At 66.4% G+C, this 13,761-nt stretch overlaps 1 protein-coding gene across 1 annotated transcript; it reads right to left on the reverse strand.

Moving 5' to 3' along the window:
- Window positions 1–1,277: 1,277 nt before the first annotated feature.
- Window positions 1,278–13,530, reverse strand: ITGA10 (integrin subunit alpha 10). Its single transcript, XM_086628313.1, has 30 exons — window positions 13,317–13,530; window positions 11,934–12,045; window positions 11,379–11,476; window positions 11,187–11,272; window positions 10,986–11,100; window positions 10,782–10,909; window positions 9,827–9,975; window positions 9,025–9,175; window positions 8,717–8,882; window positions 8,528–8,601; window positions 8,076–8,220; window positions 7,078–7,226; window positions 6,847–6,990; window positions 5,761–5,964; window positions 5,532–5,662; window positions 5,212–5,378; window positions 4,629–4,771; window positions 4,424–4,531; window positions 4,242–4,327; window positions 3,996–4,137; window positions 3,230–3,322; window positions 3,069–3,145; window positions 2,892–2,975; window positions 2,705–2,783; window positions 2,523–2,636; window positions 2,327–2,428; window positions 2,096–2,209; window positions 1,880–1,975; window positions 1,665–1,778; window positions 1,278–1,337 (listed from the first exon to the last, which is right to left on the reverse strand). The coding sequence occupies exons 1-30, from the start codon at window positions 13,366–13,368 to the stop codon at window positions 1,278–1,280; spliced, it is 3,483 nt and encodes a 1,160-aa protein (XP_086484439.1). The 5' UTR covers window positions 13,369–13,530.
- Between the last annotated feature and the right edge of the window lie 231 nt (window positions 13,531–13,761).

Genomic DNA, 13,761 nt, shown 5'->3' on the forward strand with positions numbered 1-13,761 from the left:
CTTTGTTTGTGTCCCCCCCAACTTCTCTCCCATTTCATCCACATTCCACTTCTTGGTTTTATCATCCCAAGAACCCCTGTGCTTACAACACCCCCCAAACCACCCCGTGGCACCGTGGCCCCCCCGGCAGCGGGTGGGAGGGCGAGGTTGATCCATCGGAACGTGCCGCCGCTTCGTTGCTGTCCCCAGTGTACCACGTACACTCGTTTAATTAGTGTCTCGTTTGCAATTAAGTCAAATAAAGGCCTTTCTCAAGAAGAGCGGACGTGGAGAAACGTCCTTGGGGCTGCGGAGCTGGGGGGGGATTAATGGGGGGGGCAAATAACCTTGGGGGGAGGCTGAAAAAGGGGGTTTTTCTGGTGAAAATATTTATATTCAGATGTTGGAGGGTGGGTGGCAGCTCGGCCCTGGTGGGCACCGGGGTGGGGGGATGGTGGTTTTGGGGCAGCGGCAGTGGGGAAGTCTGAGCCCCCCCAGGACTCAGCTCCTGGCGGGGGGGCGGACCCCGGATCCCAACACCCACCTGCCCCCAGGGGTTGGGGGGAACAAGACCTGGGTGCTGGGGGGGGGGAGGAGGAGGAGATTTCGTGCTGGGGAGTTTTGAGGGTGCCCCCCAGGTAGGGGCTAATACACCTGCTGGGATTTCTGCTCCTGGTTCCTCCCTCTTGCCCCAAAGTGCTCAAAATTGGGAATTTCTTTCCCTGTGGGGCAGAATTTAGGACAGACGCTTCCCGGGGGGGTCTCCTGGGAGCTGTAGGGACCCCGGGGGGGCAGGTTCGGGGTATCTGACAGACGTACCCCCCCTCATCCTCCTCTGCCTTCACCTCTCCTGGCCCTCGCTGGTGCCGCTCTGCAGAATTTTTGGGGTTTGGGTTTTTTTTCCGGCAGTGGAGCGGGATGGGGGCAGCGCCGCCGCGGGGGGGGGGGGACACCACACGCTCCAGCATCTCCGCGGGACTGAGCTTTATTGATGGAGCTGCCGCTTTCAGCCCGCTTGACCCCCCCCCCCCCCACCCCTTCCCCACCTCCACAACCACCCCCCAAAGTCCTTCTGGTCAAGGCCAAACCCGGGGGGGCTCCTTCGTGTGTCCCCCCCCCCCCCACCTGCTGCACCCACGTGCCGCACGATCGGCACCCGCGGAGGCATCGCCCTCCGCAAGGACGGAGGGGGGGTCGGCAGAGTCCCGAGCCCCCGGTTGTCCCCCAAAGATGGGGAGGGGGAGGGTGTGTGTGTCCCCCCCCCGGACAGCACTGGGCTTGAGGGGCCACTGCCGCCCTCACTGCTCCTTCTCCTCCTCCTCTTCCTCGGGGGGCTTCTTGCGGGTGAAGAAGCCGAGCTGGAGGGGGAGGAAGAGGATAGAGGGGGGCGTGGGGATGGCGGGCAGAGCCCTGTGTCCCCCCCCGTGTCCCCTGCTGCCCCCCCATGTCCCCTGCTGCTCCCCCGTGTCCCCCGCTGCCCCCCCATGTCCCCTGCTGCCCCCCCATGTCCCCTGCTGACCCCCCCGTGTCCCCTGCTGCCCCCCCCGTATCCCCTGCTGCCCCCCCGTGTCCCCTGCTGCCCCCCCCATATCCCCTGCTGCCCCCCCCATGTCCCCTGCTGTCCCCCCCGTGTCCCCTGCCTGCCCCCCCGTATCCCCTGCTGCCCCCCCCCGCCCCGCTCTCACCTTCCACAGCCCGAAGATGATGAGTGCCAGGAGCAGGAGCCCCCCCAGGACGCTGCCCACCAGGATCCAGAGGGAGACGGGCACCCGCTTCCCCTGGATGATTTCAAGCACCGTCTGCCCCAAAAAAACAAAGGGTCCCCGGGGGGAGTAAACGGGGACAGGGGTGTCCCCACCCACCTGCGCCCCAAGTTTGGGGGGGGGGGGGGCTGTCCTACCTCCCTGCGGTGTGCCCCCTCCTCCAGCACCAGCACGCTGCCCCCCGGGACCCCCAGCCAGGCTGTGCCCACCACCCTCACACTCCGGAATTTTGCCTGGAAATGGGGAAAAAAATGGGGGGGGGGGGTGTTCAGGGTGTGTTCCGCACCCCGAGCTCTTCCCTCTGCCCCCAGCTTGGGGGGGGGGGGATGAGGGTCACCCTTCCTCATCCTCACCCCGCGGAAGAAGTCGTCGTGGACGGTGCGGAGGACGTGGACGGAGACCTCTGCGCCGCGGTCCAGCCGCCCCAGCGGGCAGCTCAGCTCCTGGCACCAGGCGTTGCCGCAGTCCTGCGGGGACGAGGCGTGGGGGGACATGGTCACAGGGACCCCCCCCCTCCCCTATATACCCCTCAACCCCCCCCCATCACCCAAACCCCCGGCCCGGGGCGTCACGGTGACGCTCACCAACTTCTCCACGTGCAGAAGGTCTTCGGGGTGCACCGGGACCACCGCGGCCGCGCCGCGCTGCCGCGGCTCCTCAGGGGGGGTCCATAGGGTGCAGGTGGCCTGGGGGGGTGGGGTGGGGAAAGGATCTGGGCTCAGCACCCACGGGGGGTGCAGGGACCCCCCCCAGCCCCCCCGGTTTGGGCAGGGGACTCACGTTGTCAGCCAGGACGCGGGTGATGGAGAGGAAGGCGGCGCGGCCGTAGCCCAGGGCTGGCAGTGCCATGTGGAGGGTGAGGTTTCGGACCGGGTAGCACCCTAAATTCTGCACCTGGCGGGGGGGAAATTGGGGTGAACCAGGCCCCCCGCCCCCCTGCCCCCCCATATCTCCCTCCTCACCTTCACCGTGGTCTTGAACTCGGGGCCGTGGCGGAAGGTGCCGCGCGGCTGAACCTCGTAGCGGTGCAGGTTGGCTTCGCTGCCGGGAGCCAAGCGGGGTCACATCCTGCCCCTCCGCACCATGAGACACCCCCCCCCCCCAAAATAAACCCCACCAAACCCTCTGCCCCGCTGCCCCCAGCCCCACCTGGAGAGGAAGAGGTCGGGCTCGTAGCGGACGGGGGCGGAAAGCCGGACCGCGTTGTCCACCGGCGTCGCCTCGGTGCTGTCGCTGGAGGGGGGAGATGCAGCCATGGGGAGCACCCCGAGACCCCCCCCAAGCCCCTGCACCCCATAAGGTGCAGCCCCCCCCCCCGCCACCTACCTGCTGGCCTCGAGGGTGACCTCGGCTCGGTCGAGGAGGACGGAGCAGCTGAACTCCAGCTCCAGGGTGAAGGAGACCTGGGGGGGGCGAGAGGAGGGCGATGGGTGCAGGGGGTCCTGGGGGGTCCCAGGGGGGGTTCCAGGGGGGTCCCGGTCCCCTACCTTGGCCAGTGAGCGGAAGACGGGGTAGCCAACGCTGCAGAGGCGGCGGTGACCCCCCAGCGCTGAACATTCCAGCTTCACCGGGCTGGGGTCCTGCGGGGGGGGGGGACATGTCACCTACAGTCGGATGGGGATGGGAGAGCTGGGGGGGGCCCTATGGGGCTACATGGAGCCTGTGATCTGGGATGGGTTGGGGGGGCCACATGGACCCCCTCATCCTACCTGGGATGGGGTTGGGGGGCCACATGGACCCCCTCATCCTACCTGGGATGGGTTGGGGGGGGCCACATGGACCCCTTCATTCTACCTGGGATGGGTTGGGGGGCACATATGGGGCCATATGGACCCCAGCTTCCCACCTGGAATGGGTTGGGGGAGCCTAATGGACCCCCCCTTCCACTTGGGGTGGGTCAGAGGACCAATGTGGGGGCTACATGGACCCCCCCAGCTCCCACTTCCCACCTGGGTTGGGTTGGGGGACCCACATGGGGCCACATGGACCACCGTGTCCTACCTGGGATGGGTTGGGGGGGGCCTAATGGACCCCCACCTTCCACCTGGGATGGGTTGGGGGGCACATATGGGGCCACGTGGACCCCCCCACCTTGCACTTGGGTTGGGGGCTGGAGGGTCTATATAAGACCGGAGAGACCCTAACTTTTGTCCTGGAGGCTCTGCCCAGGGCTGAAAGGACCCCGATGTCTCCGAGGGGCTGGGGGGGGCCCATGAAGGTCTGGGGCCCCCCTCGACCCCCCCCACCCTGTACCTGGAGCACGAGGCTGGAGAAGTGGAGGTTGCTGGAGAAGCGGAGCAGCAGACTGGCGTTGTAGGCGTTCTCCTCCCTGTTCTCCAGGACCGCGGCCACCATCACCTTCCTCCTGCCCCGGCGCAGGATGTGGGGGCTCTGCCTGCGGCGGTGAGCGCGGTTACGGACCCGGCGTCCGGGGGGGGGTCCCCAGGACACGGCTCAACCCCCTCCCCACCCCGGGGACACCGCGGGAGCACCCCGTACCCGGAGCCCACGATGTCCATGGTGGCCCCGAGCACCAGGTCGGTGACGCACTCATCATCCTCACCGCAGTCCTTGAAGAAGGGGACCTGGAAGGAGCCACGTGTGACCCCAGTGCCGGAAAAAGCCAGAATGCCCCTGGATTTGGTCACACGTTCCCCCCTCTCCCTTCTCCGGGAACCCACCAGTTTCCGGATGGTGGTGGGAGACGCCTCGTCCAGCACCGGCCCCGTGGCTTCGGCCATGGCCCACCTCACCGTGACGCCGAGGGGCCGCAGATAGTCCGTGGTGTCCTGGGGGAGGGTCCCCGTCAGCCCCCGGTGCTGCTGGGGGGGTGGGGGGGTGGGAGAAGCGCCCCCTGTGTCTCGGGGGGGTCCGGCCGTGGCTCACCAGGACGTGGAAGGGGAAGCGGAGGCAGCTCAGCCGGCCCAGCGAGAGCTCCAGGTGACGCTGGAGAAGGCGCCGGGAGCCGGAGTCGAAGGCGGCGCGAGATGCTGGTGTGGGCTCCTCCAGGGACACGTTGTACCGGAGCTCTGCGGGGGGTCAGAGCGTGGGGACACCCCTGGGATGCTCCGGGGACACCCCGGGGATGCTCCAGGGATGCTCCAAGGACACCCCAGGGAGGCTCCAGGTATACCCCAGGGACACCCCAGGGACATGCCGGGGATGCTCCGGGGATGCTCCAGGGACACCCCTGGGATGCTCCAGGTACACCCCAGGGACGCTCCAGGGTCACCCCTGGGATGCTCTGGGGACACCCCGGGGATGCTCTGGGGATGCTCCAGGGATGCTCCAAGGACACCCCAGGGAGGCTCCAGGTACACCCCAGGGACACACCAGGGATGCTCCGGGGATGCTCCAGGGACACCCCCGGGATGCTCCGGGGACACCCCAGGGACGCTCCAGGGTCACCCCAGGGATGCTCCAGGGATGCTCCATGTCCCGTGTCCCCCCATCACGTCCCAACACCCACCGACATCGGTGTCCCGCAGGTCCCGGGCCCGGGTCCTGGCGAGGAAGCAGACCCTGGCCCGGAGGCAGACGGCACCGGTGCCGCCACGGCGGCAGTTCTTCTGGACAACGCTGATGGCCGACGGCTCCACCGTCAGCGTCGCGTTGAGCTGGACGACGTGGCGGGAGCTGGCGGGGGGGGGACGGTGTCAGCGGGACCCTCGACGGGCACAGCGCCGTCCCCCCTGGGCTCTTATCACAAGGGGAAACTGAGGCACGGGGGGAGTCTGGGAGCTGCCGGTGGCCCCTCCACGTGTCCCCCCCCGCGTCGCCAAGACTCACCGCAGCAGCACGGCCGCCCCCTGCGCGCCCACCGCCAGGTCCACCAGCCCGTCCCCGTCGGGGTCCCGCCACCCATCCACGCTGCGCCCGAAATAGCTGAGGGTGGGGGCCAGCGCCGCCGCCGCGATGCGCTAACGAGGAAGGGGGGGGGAGAAGTGGCTTCGCTGCTGTCTCATATAAGGTTGTGCTCAATCTCATGGGGCCCCGTCCCCCCCCGGTGAGGTCTCACCTGCGTGTAGCGGGGCACGAGGGTGCCCGGGGCGCCGTGGTAGACGTAGATGGCCCCGCGGTGCCCGTCCTCCAGCGGGGCCCCCACCACGGCGTCGGTGAGGCCGTCGTGGTTGAGGTCGGGCACGGCCGCCATGGCATAACCAAAGCGGGCGTCCTGCGGCTGCTGGGCGGCGAGTAGGGTGCCGGCGGGGGCCAGGGCCCGCTGCGGGGGGCACGGGCACGGGGTGGCCCCCGGTGTCCCACTATGGCACGTCTGACCCCGGGTGCTCCGCACCGGAGCCCCAGGGAGGTATGTGGGGGGGGTGCAGGGGGTGTTCCCCCCCCTCTGCACTGTGTCCCCACCCCACTCCTGCCACGTCACCCTGATGCCACCGCAGCCCCTGAGGCACCCACCCGCCTTCTCGTGTCCCAACCCCGCTGTGTCCCCCCCGATTCCATTGCCCACCCCAGCCCCCTGCACCCTCCCAGCTCCACTGAACCCCCCAGTCCTATTGCACCCCCAGCCCCATTACACCTTCCCTGCCCCATTGCCCCCCCAGCTCCATTGCACCCCCCCCAGCCCCATCATCCCCCCCAGTCCCATTGCACCCCCAGCCCCACTGCCCCCTCAATCCCATTGCACCCCCCAGCCTCATTGCACCCCCTGATCCCATTGCACCCACTGCCCCCCAGCCCCATTACACCCACAGTCCCACTGAACCCTCCCAATCCCATTGCACCCCCTGATCCCATTGCACCCAGAGCCCCACCGCCCCCCCCAGCCCCACTGCCCCCTCAATCCCATTGCACCCCCCAGCCTCATTGCACCCCCAGATCCCATTGCACCCAGAGCCCCACTGCCCCCCCAGCCCCATTACACCCACAGCTCCCTCACAGCCCCATTGCCCCCCCCAGCCCCACTACCCCCCAGCCCCATTACACCCCCAGTCCCACTGAACCCTCCCAATCCCATTGCACCCCCTGATCCCATTGCAACCAGAGCCCCACTGCACCCCCCAGCCCCATCACGCCCCACTGCCCCCCCCAGCCCCATCACACCCCCCAGCCCCACTGCCCCCCCCACCCCCCTGCCCCAGCCCCTCACCTGCCCCACGCGGTACAGGTACACCCGCCCTGTCTCCCTGCTCTGGCCCCCCAGGAACATGGGGGCTGCCACCAGCAGCACGTCGCTCACCCCGTCCCCATCCACGTCCAGGACACAGAGCTCGCTGCCGAAGTAGGAGCCGATCTGCCGGACACGGAGTGGGGGGGGTGAGGCCGGGGGGGTCCCACGGCACCCCCCTCCCACGGCCGCCCCCCCACCATCGGCCCCCACCTGCTCCCCCGTCAGCGCCTGGACCACCGTGACGGCGCCCGTGGGCCCCAGGCGGAACAGCAGCACCTTCCCCCGGTGCTGGAAGCGGGGGGCTCCAGCCACCAGTAGCCGCCGGCCGTGGGGCAGCCGCAGCGAGGAGACGGCGTAACCTGGGGGGGGGGGAGTCCCGGGGTGGGGGGTGACGTCCCGCGGCCACCCCCAGGCCCCGCGGTGGCACTGGTATGGCTGGTGTCACCGGGGCATGGGGCGTCCTCGGGGCATGGAGTGTCCCTGGTCACCCCAAATCTCCGGGACAGGGAGCATCCCAATTCACCCCAAATCTCCAGGATACGGAGCATCCCCCATCACCCAAATCTCCTGGACGTGGAATGCCCCTGGTCACCCCAAATCTCTGGGACACGGAGCATTCCTGGTCACCCCCCATCCTTTGGGACACAGAGCATCCCAGTTCATCCCAAATCTCTGGGATACGGAGCATCCCACATCACCCAAATCTCTGGGACAGGGAGTGTCCCTGGTCACCCCAAATCTCTGGGACACAGAGCATCCCAGTTCACCCCAAATCTCCAGAACATGGAGCATCCCAATTCACCCCACATCTCTGGGACAGGGAGTGTCCCTGGTCACCCCAAATCTCCAGGACATGGGGCATCCCAGTTCACCTCAAATCTCCAGGACAGGGAGCATCCCAATTCACCCCAAATCTCTGGGATACGGAGTATCCCTCATCACCCCAAATCCCTCAGAACATGGAGCATCCCTTGTTCACCCCAAATTTCCAGGACATGGAGCATCTCCCACTCACCCCCCATCCCTCGGCACATGGAGCATCCCCAGCTCACCCCAAATCTCTGGGATACGGAGCATCCCTCATCACCCAAATCTCCTGGACACGAGGCATCCCCGGTTCACCCCAAATCCCTCGGGACACGGAGCATCCCTGGTCACCCCAAATCTCGGGGAGACGGAGCGTCGTGGGTCCCGTCCCCCCCCCATACCCAAATACGCCGCGTGGTTCCTCAGCTCCGGCGGGAATTCCCGCTGGAAGGCGTCGCGGGCCGGGAGCAGGTGGCCGCGGGGGCTCAGCTGCAGCACGGCCCCCTCCCAGCCGTAGGCCCCCACCGTCCCGAAGAGGAGCCCGTCCTGGGGGGGGGGATGCAGGATTTGGGGGGGGGGGGATGTGACACACATCACACGCCTCGAGGCATCATGTGTGCGGTGATGCCTCACTGTCCCCAATCCCCCCCCCCCCAAAAAAAAGATGTCACTGCCCCCCCAGGATGCTGACACACACCCCCGGGACAGGCTGAGCATCATTTTCCATTTCTGCAAAAAATAAAATAATCCTGGGGCGGGCGGTGGCTGCCCTCCCCCACCCCCCCTTCCCGCCCCCCCCCCCCCCCCCCCCCCCCCCATCCAGCCCCTCCCTGGGCCCGATCCTGCCCCTCACCTCCAGGAGGTGGACGGAGAAGCCGATCTGGGACATCTCCAGCTCGAAGGAGCTCTCGTTGTCCCCGTGGGTGCCTGGGGGGCGGGGAGGAGGAGATGTCACCCCTCCAGATGTGCCTCCAGCTGTTCCTTCTGCGCCCCCACCCCGGGGTCCAGGTCGGGGTCCATGTCCCCCCCCCCCTACTGTCACCTTCCAGGCTGAAGATCCGGTCGCCCAACGCGTCCACGATGTCGTTGAGGGCGGCCTCGTCGGTGACGTTGAAGAAGTATTTGTCGTCGGGGTCGCTGGCGATGGCCTTGATCTCGCGGATGAAATCCTGGGGGTCCTGCTGCCGGCGCAGGTAGTGCCCCAGCACCTGCGGAGCGGGCACCGGCGTCAGCCCAGGGGCCCAATCCTGACCCCGGCGCAGCCAGGATGGAGCGGCGGGGTCCCTGATCCTGGCACGGCGCAGAAAGGAGGAATGGGGAAACTGAGGCAGGGGCGCGGGGAGGGCTCACCGCGATGGCGTAGCGGGTGACGTTGCGTTTCTCGCACTCGGCCAGCGCCTCCGGCAGCTCCTCGCCGTCGTGGGACTCCCCGTCCGTCACCACGATCATCAGCCGCGTGGCGTCCGCCCGCCCGCCGCGCTCGGGGCTGAAGGCTTCGGTGCTGCCGGGAAGGGCGGCGGCACGAGGCTGAGCCCGACCCCCCCCAGCCCCAGCATGACCCCGACCCCAATCCTGACCTCAGGCCCCGATCCCAATCCTGATCCTGATCCCAATCCCAGTCCCGATCTCAACCCCCAACCTTGACCCCAATCCCAACCCCAGTCCTGATCCCAATCCTGACCCCCAACCTTGGCCCTGACTCCCAGTCTTGACCCTGATCCCAGCTCTGACCCCAATCCCAACCCCAGTCCTGATCCCAATCCTCATCCTGATCCCAATCCCAATCCTGACCTTAATCCCAATCCCAATCCTGATCCCGACCCTGACCCTGACCCCCAACCTTGACCCTGACCCCTAACCTTGGCCCCAATCCCAGCCCTGACCCCAATCCCAACCCTGACCGCAGTCCTGATCCCAATCCCCATCCGTTCCCAATCCCCAACCTCGAACCCAATCCCAACCCCAATCCTGACGCCAACCCAGACCCTAATCCCAATCCCAACCCCCCAACCCCGACCCCAATCCCAACCCCAATCCTAATCCCAATCCCAACCCCCAACCTTGACCCCAATCCCAATCCCGATCCCAACCCAGACCCTAATCCCAATCCCGACCCCACCCTCGCCTCCCCCGCCCGCGCCGCGGCGCCCACCATGCGCGGCGGATGGCCATGGCGGTGCGCGTCTCCCTGCCCTCCTGCCGGCTGATGTTCCGCGCCGCCTCCGCCACCTCCTGCGCCGTGCGGTACCGCCCCAGCACCCACTCGTGCACCGCGTGCTCCCCGTACTGCAGCACCCCCACCTGGCACCGAAACGGGCGCTCAGCCCCGCGCCCAAAACGGCACCCGCCCCAAAAGCGTCCCCGGCTGGCAGCGCCCCGCGGCTGGCATCGCAGCGGGGACGGCGGCATCACCATGGGGACAACGGCGTCACCCCAAGGGTGCCATTACCCCGGGGATGATGGCATCACCCCAGGGATGGTGGCATCATCCTCAGGATGATGGCATCGCCCTGGGGACACCAGCATCACCCTGGGGACAATGGCATTGCCACGGGGATGATGGCATTGCCACAAGGAATATGGCATCGCCCTGGGGACAATGACATCGCACCAGGGGTGGCATCGACACAGGGACTACAGAGTTGACCTGAGAACAATGGCATCACACCAGGGATGATGCCATCACCCTGGGGACAACGGTGTCACCCCAAGGGTGACATCGCCCCAGGGATGATGGCATTGCCCTGGGAATGATGGCATTGCCCTGGGGACATCAGCATCACCCCAAGGGTGGCATCACTCCAAGGGTGGCATCACCCCAAGGGTGGCATCACCACAGAGAAGACAGCATTGACCTGGGGACCACGACATCACCACAGAGATAACGGCACCACCTTGGGGACAATGGCATCACCTGAGGGATGGTGGCATCACCCCAAGGGTGGCATCGCCCCATGGACAACAGCATTGCCCTGTGGACAACGGCATCACCCCAAGGATGACAATGCTGCCCTGGGCATGACATGGCCCTGGGGACCCTGGCACAGCCCTGGGGACCCCGGCATGGCCCTGGGGACCCTGGCACAGCCCTTGGCACCCCACATCACCTGGATCTGCCCGGGCCCGATGAAGAACTTGCTGAGGACGTTGCTGAGGAAGTTCTGCACCTCGTCCCAGGGGTAGATGCTGTTGGAGCCGTCGAGGACGATGACGATGTCCATGTAGGTGGAGCAGCCTGGCACGCAGGAGGGGGCACACCGCTGGCACCGGCGTGCTCCCCCATCCCACAGCATCCCCCCCGCCACACTCACGCTGCGCCGTGGGCGCGATGGGCCCCACCGGCCGGAGGTCACCATCCAGGCGGGCACAGAGGCCGGTGCTGAAGAGGGACGTGCCACACTCCTGGGACCAAAGTGGGGCACAAGCCTGGGGGGGGACACGGAGCGTGGGCTGGCAGCCGCCCCCCGCGCCCCTCCGTGCCTCAGTTTCCCTCCGGAGGAGACTCATCTCACCACCACGCCGCCATCCTCGGCGTCCACGAGCGTCATCCCGAAGTGGACGCGGTGGCCGGCGACGGGCACGAGCCACGGGGCTGATCCTGGGCGCCGGGGGAGATGCCAGGGAGCGGGGAGGGGGGGTCAGCGCCGCCGTCACCCCCCAACCCACCCCCACCCCCCCGCTGTGCCCGCGGGCCGTGGCGGTACCGAGGTTGGCTTTGGCACACGTGGCATTGGGGGGTCCCACGCGGCACTTGTAGACGTCGCCTCGGCCGTCGCCGTCCCACGGGGCCCCCACCAGCAGCCTGGGGGGGTGACGGGGGGGGACACGGGGGTCACCGGCACCGACCCCGGCACAGACGTGGCGTTTCGGGGCTCCTGGCCGAATCCTGCCCACCCCCCGTGCCACGTCCCCCCTTCCATCGCCGCCCCCACTGTTGGCACATGCACCGGGGCTCCCACCCTGGTTTTACCGACGGGACCCCTATTTTCACAACACCCCCCCCAGTCCACGCCGGGCAGAGCACAAACCCCCGGGAAAACCGAGGGGCTTCGCTGCCAGGATCCCTGCCTCAGTTTCCCCTTCCGTGCCTCAGTTTCCCCTTCCCTGCCTCAGTTTCCCCTTCCTTGCCTCAGTTTCCCCTCCCCAGAACACCCCGAGCCGTTCATCCCCACCATGGGACGTTCCAGGGGGGTGTCAAAGCCCTCCGTGTCCCCCCGTGCCCCCCATGACCCCCCCCCCATCCCCCCCGCCCCACTCACCACCTCTCCCCGTCGCCCCCGCGCTGCAGCACCTTGTAGCCGAATTGGGCCCCGGGCGGTCCGTGCACGAGCCGTGGGTGCCCCACGTCCACGTTGAACCCCCCGCACAGCCCTGGGGGGGATGGGGGGAAGGGTGGGGGGCACCCACTGACCCGGCCATCCCCCCGCCCCCCCAATCCCGCACCCATCCGGAGGGACGGGGCCGCTGCGGTGTGAGCCCCCCCAGAATGTGGGGAGGGGGGAGAGGTGCTGGGCACCCCAAACAGCACCCAGCACCCCAAATGCAGCACCCAGCACCCCATGTACGGCATCCAGTACCCCACACAGAGCACCCAGTACCCCAGTACAGCACCCAGCACCCCAGTACAGCACCGAGCACCCCAGTGCAGCACCGAGCATCCCAGTACAGCACCCCACGTAGAGCACCCAGCACCCCAATGTATGGCACCCAACACCCCACCTACAGCACCCAGTACCCCAAATGCAGCACCCAGCACCCCAAGTGTCACCGAACACCCCATGTACAGCACCAGCACCCCACATAGAGCACCCAGCACCCCAGTACAGCACCCAGCATCCCAGTACAGCACCCCACGTATAGCACCCAGTACCCCAAATGCAGCACCCAGCACCCCAGTACAGCACCCAGCATCCCAGTACAGCACCCCATGTATAGCCCCAGTACCCCAAATACAGCACCCAGCACCCTACATAGAGCACCCAGCACCCTGAATGCAGGATCCAGCACCCCACGCGTGGCACTGAGCACCCCGGGGTGACCAGAGCACTTTGGGGTCCCATTCCGGGGGGGATCCCAGGGGGGTTTTTGTCACCTCCAAACTGCAGAAGCCCCTCAAAGTGCCGCCACTCCCCCCCATCCCCGTCCCACCCCCTCCCTGACCAGCTCCGGGTGGGGAAACTGAGGCACGGGGCGGCTAAAGACCCCTCCGGGCCAGCCCTGGCTTCGTGCCTCAGTTTCCCCAGGGCAGGACACGGCGAGGGAGGGAGGCTGGGACCCAACCGCCGACCTCTCTTTTGAGGGGGGGTGCGGCAAAAAAAAACAACTCTTTTTGGCTTTTTTCCCCCCAAAACGTAGAGATTTGTCATTATGGGTTTTTTTGAAGTTCCTCAAAGCCAAAAATACATCGAGGAGGGGGAGACGGACCCAAACCGGGTGCTTTTTCCCCAAAAAACCCTTGACCAGCTCAGGGCAGGGGGGCACCCACACATGGCTGAGCACCGGGTTAATGGGTGCCCAGCTCAGCACCCACCCCCCACCCCGCAGAGTCCCCAAAACGCCTCCGATTCACCCCCAAAACACGAAAAAAAACCCAAAAACTCCTTTTTTTTCCCAAATCCGGTGAAATTTTGGGGTGCCCTTACCTGGGAGCAGGAGCAGAGCGCGGAGAAGCCGCCGGCACCCACCACCCTCCATCGCCCAACCGCCACCGTCACCGCCGGCATCGGCCGGGAGCGGCTCAAAGGTGACTCTGTCTCCGGCCGGAATATATATTTATTTTTTTTTCCTCTTTTTTCCTTTTTTTTTTTTTTCCAGATTTTTTTTCTCCTCCTCCTCCGCCTTCAATTGGCCGCTAAAAATAAAACAGCCGGAGCCGGGAATTTTTTTTTCTTTCTTTTTTTTTTTTTTATTTTTTTTTTTATTTTTTTGGAGGACGGAGTCGAGGGGGGGGAAATAGAAAAAATATTTAAAAACTGGCAAAAAGTGGAGAAAAACATGAAAAAACTCAAATAAAAAAATAAGGAAGGGAAAGAGGGGGGTGGGGGGGTCGCTGAAGTGGGTTTTTCCCCCTTTTCCCGGCGAAGCGGA

The sequence above is a fragment of the Tauraco erythrolophus genome, chromosome 30, assembly GCF_009769465.1.
Source record: "Tauraco erythrolophus isolate bTauEry1 chromosome 30, bTauEry1.pri, whole genome shotgun sequence".
Taxonomy (NCBI): Eukaryota; Metazoa; Chordata; class Aves; order Musophagiformes; family Musophagidae; genus Tauraco; species Tauraco erythrolophus.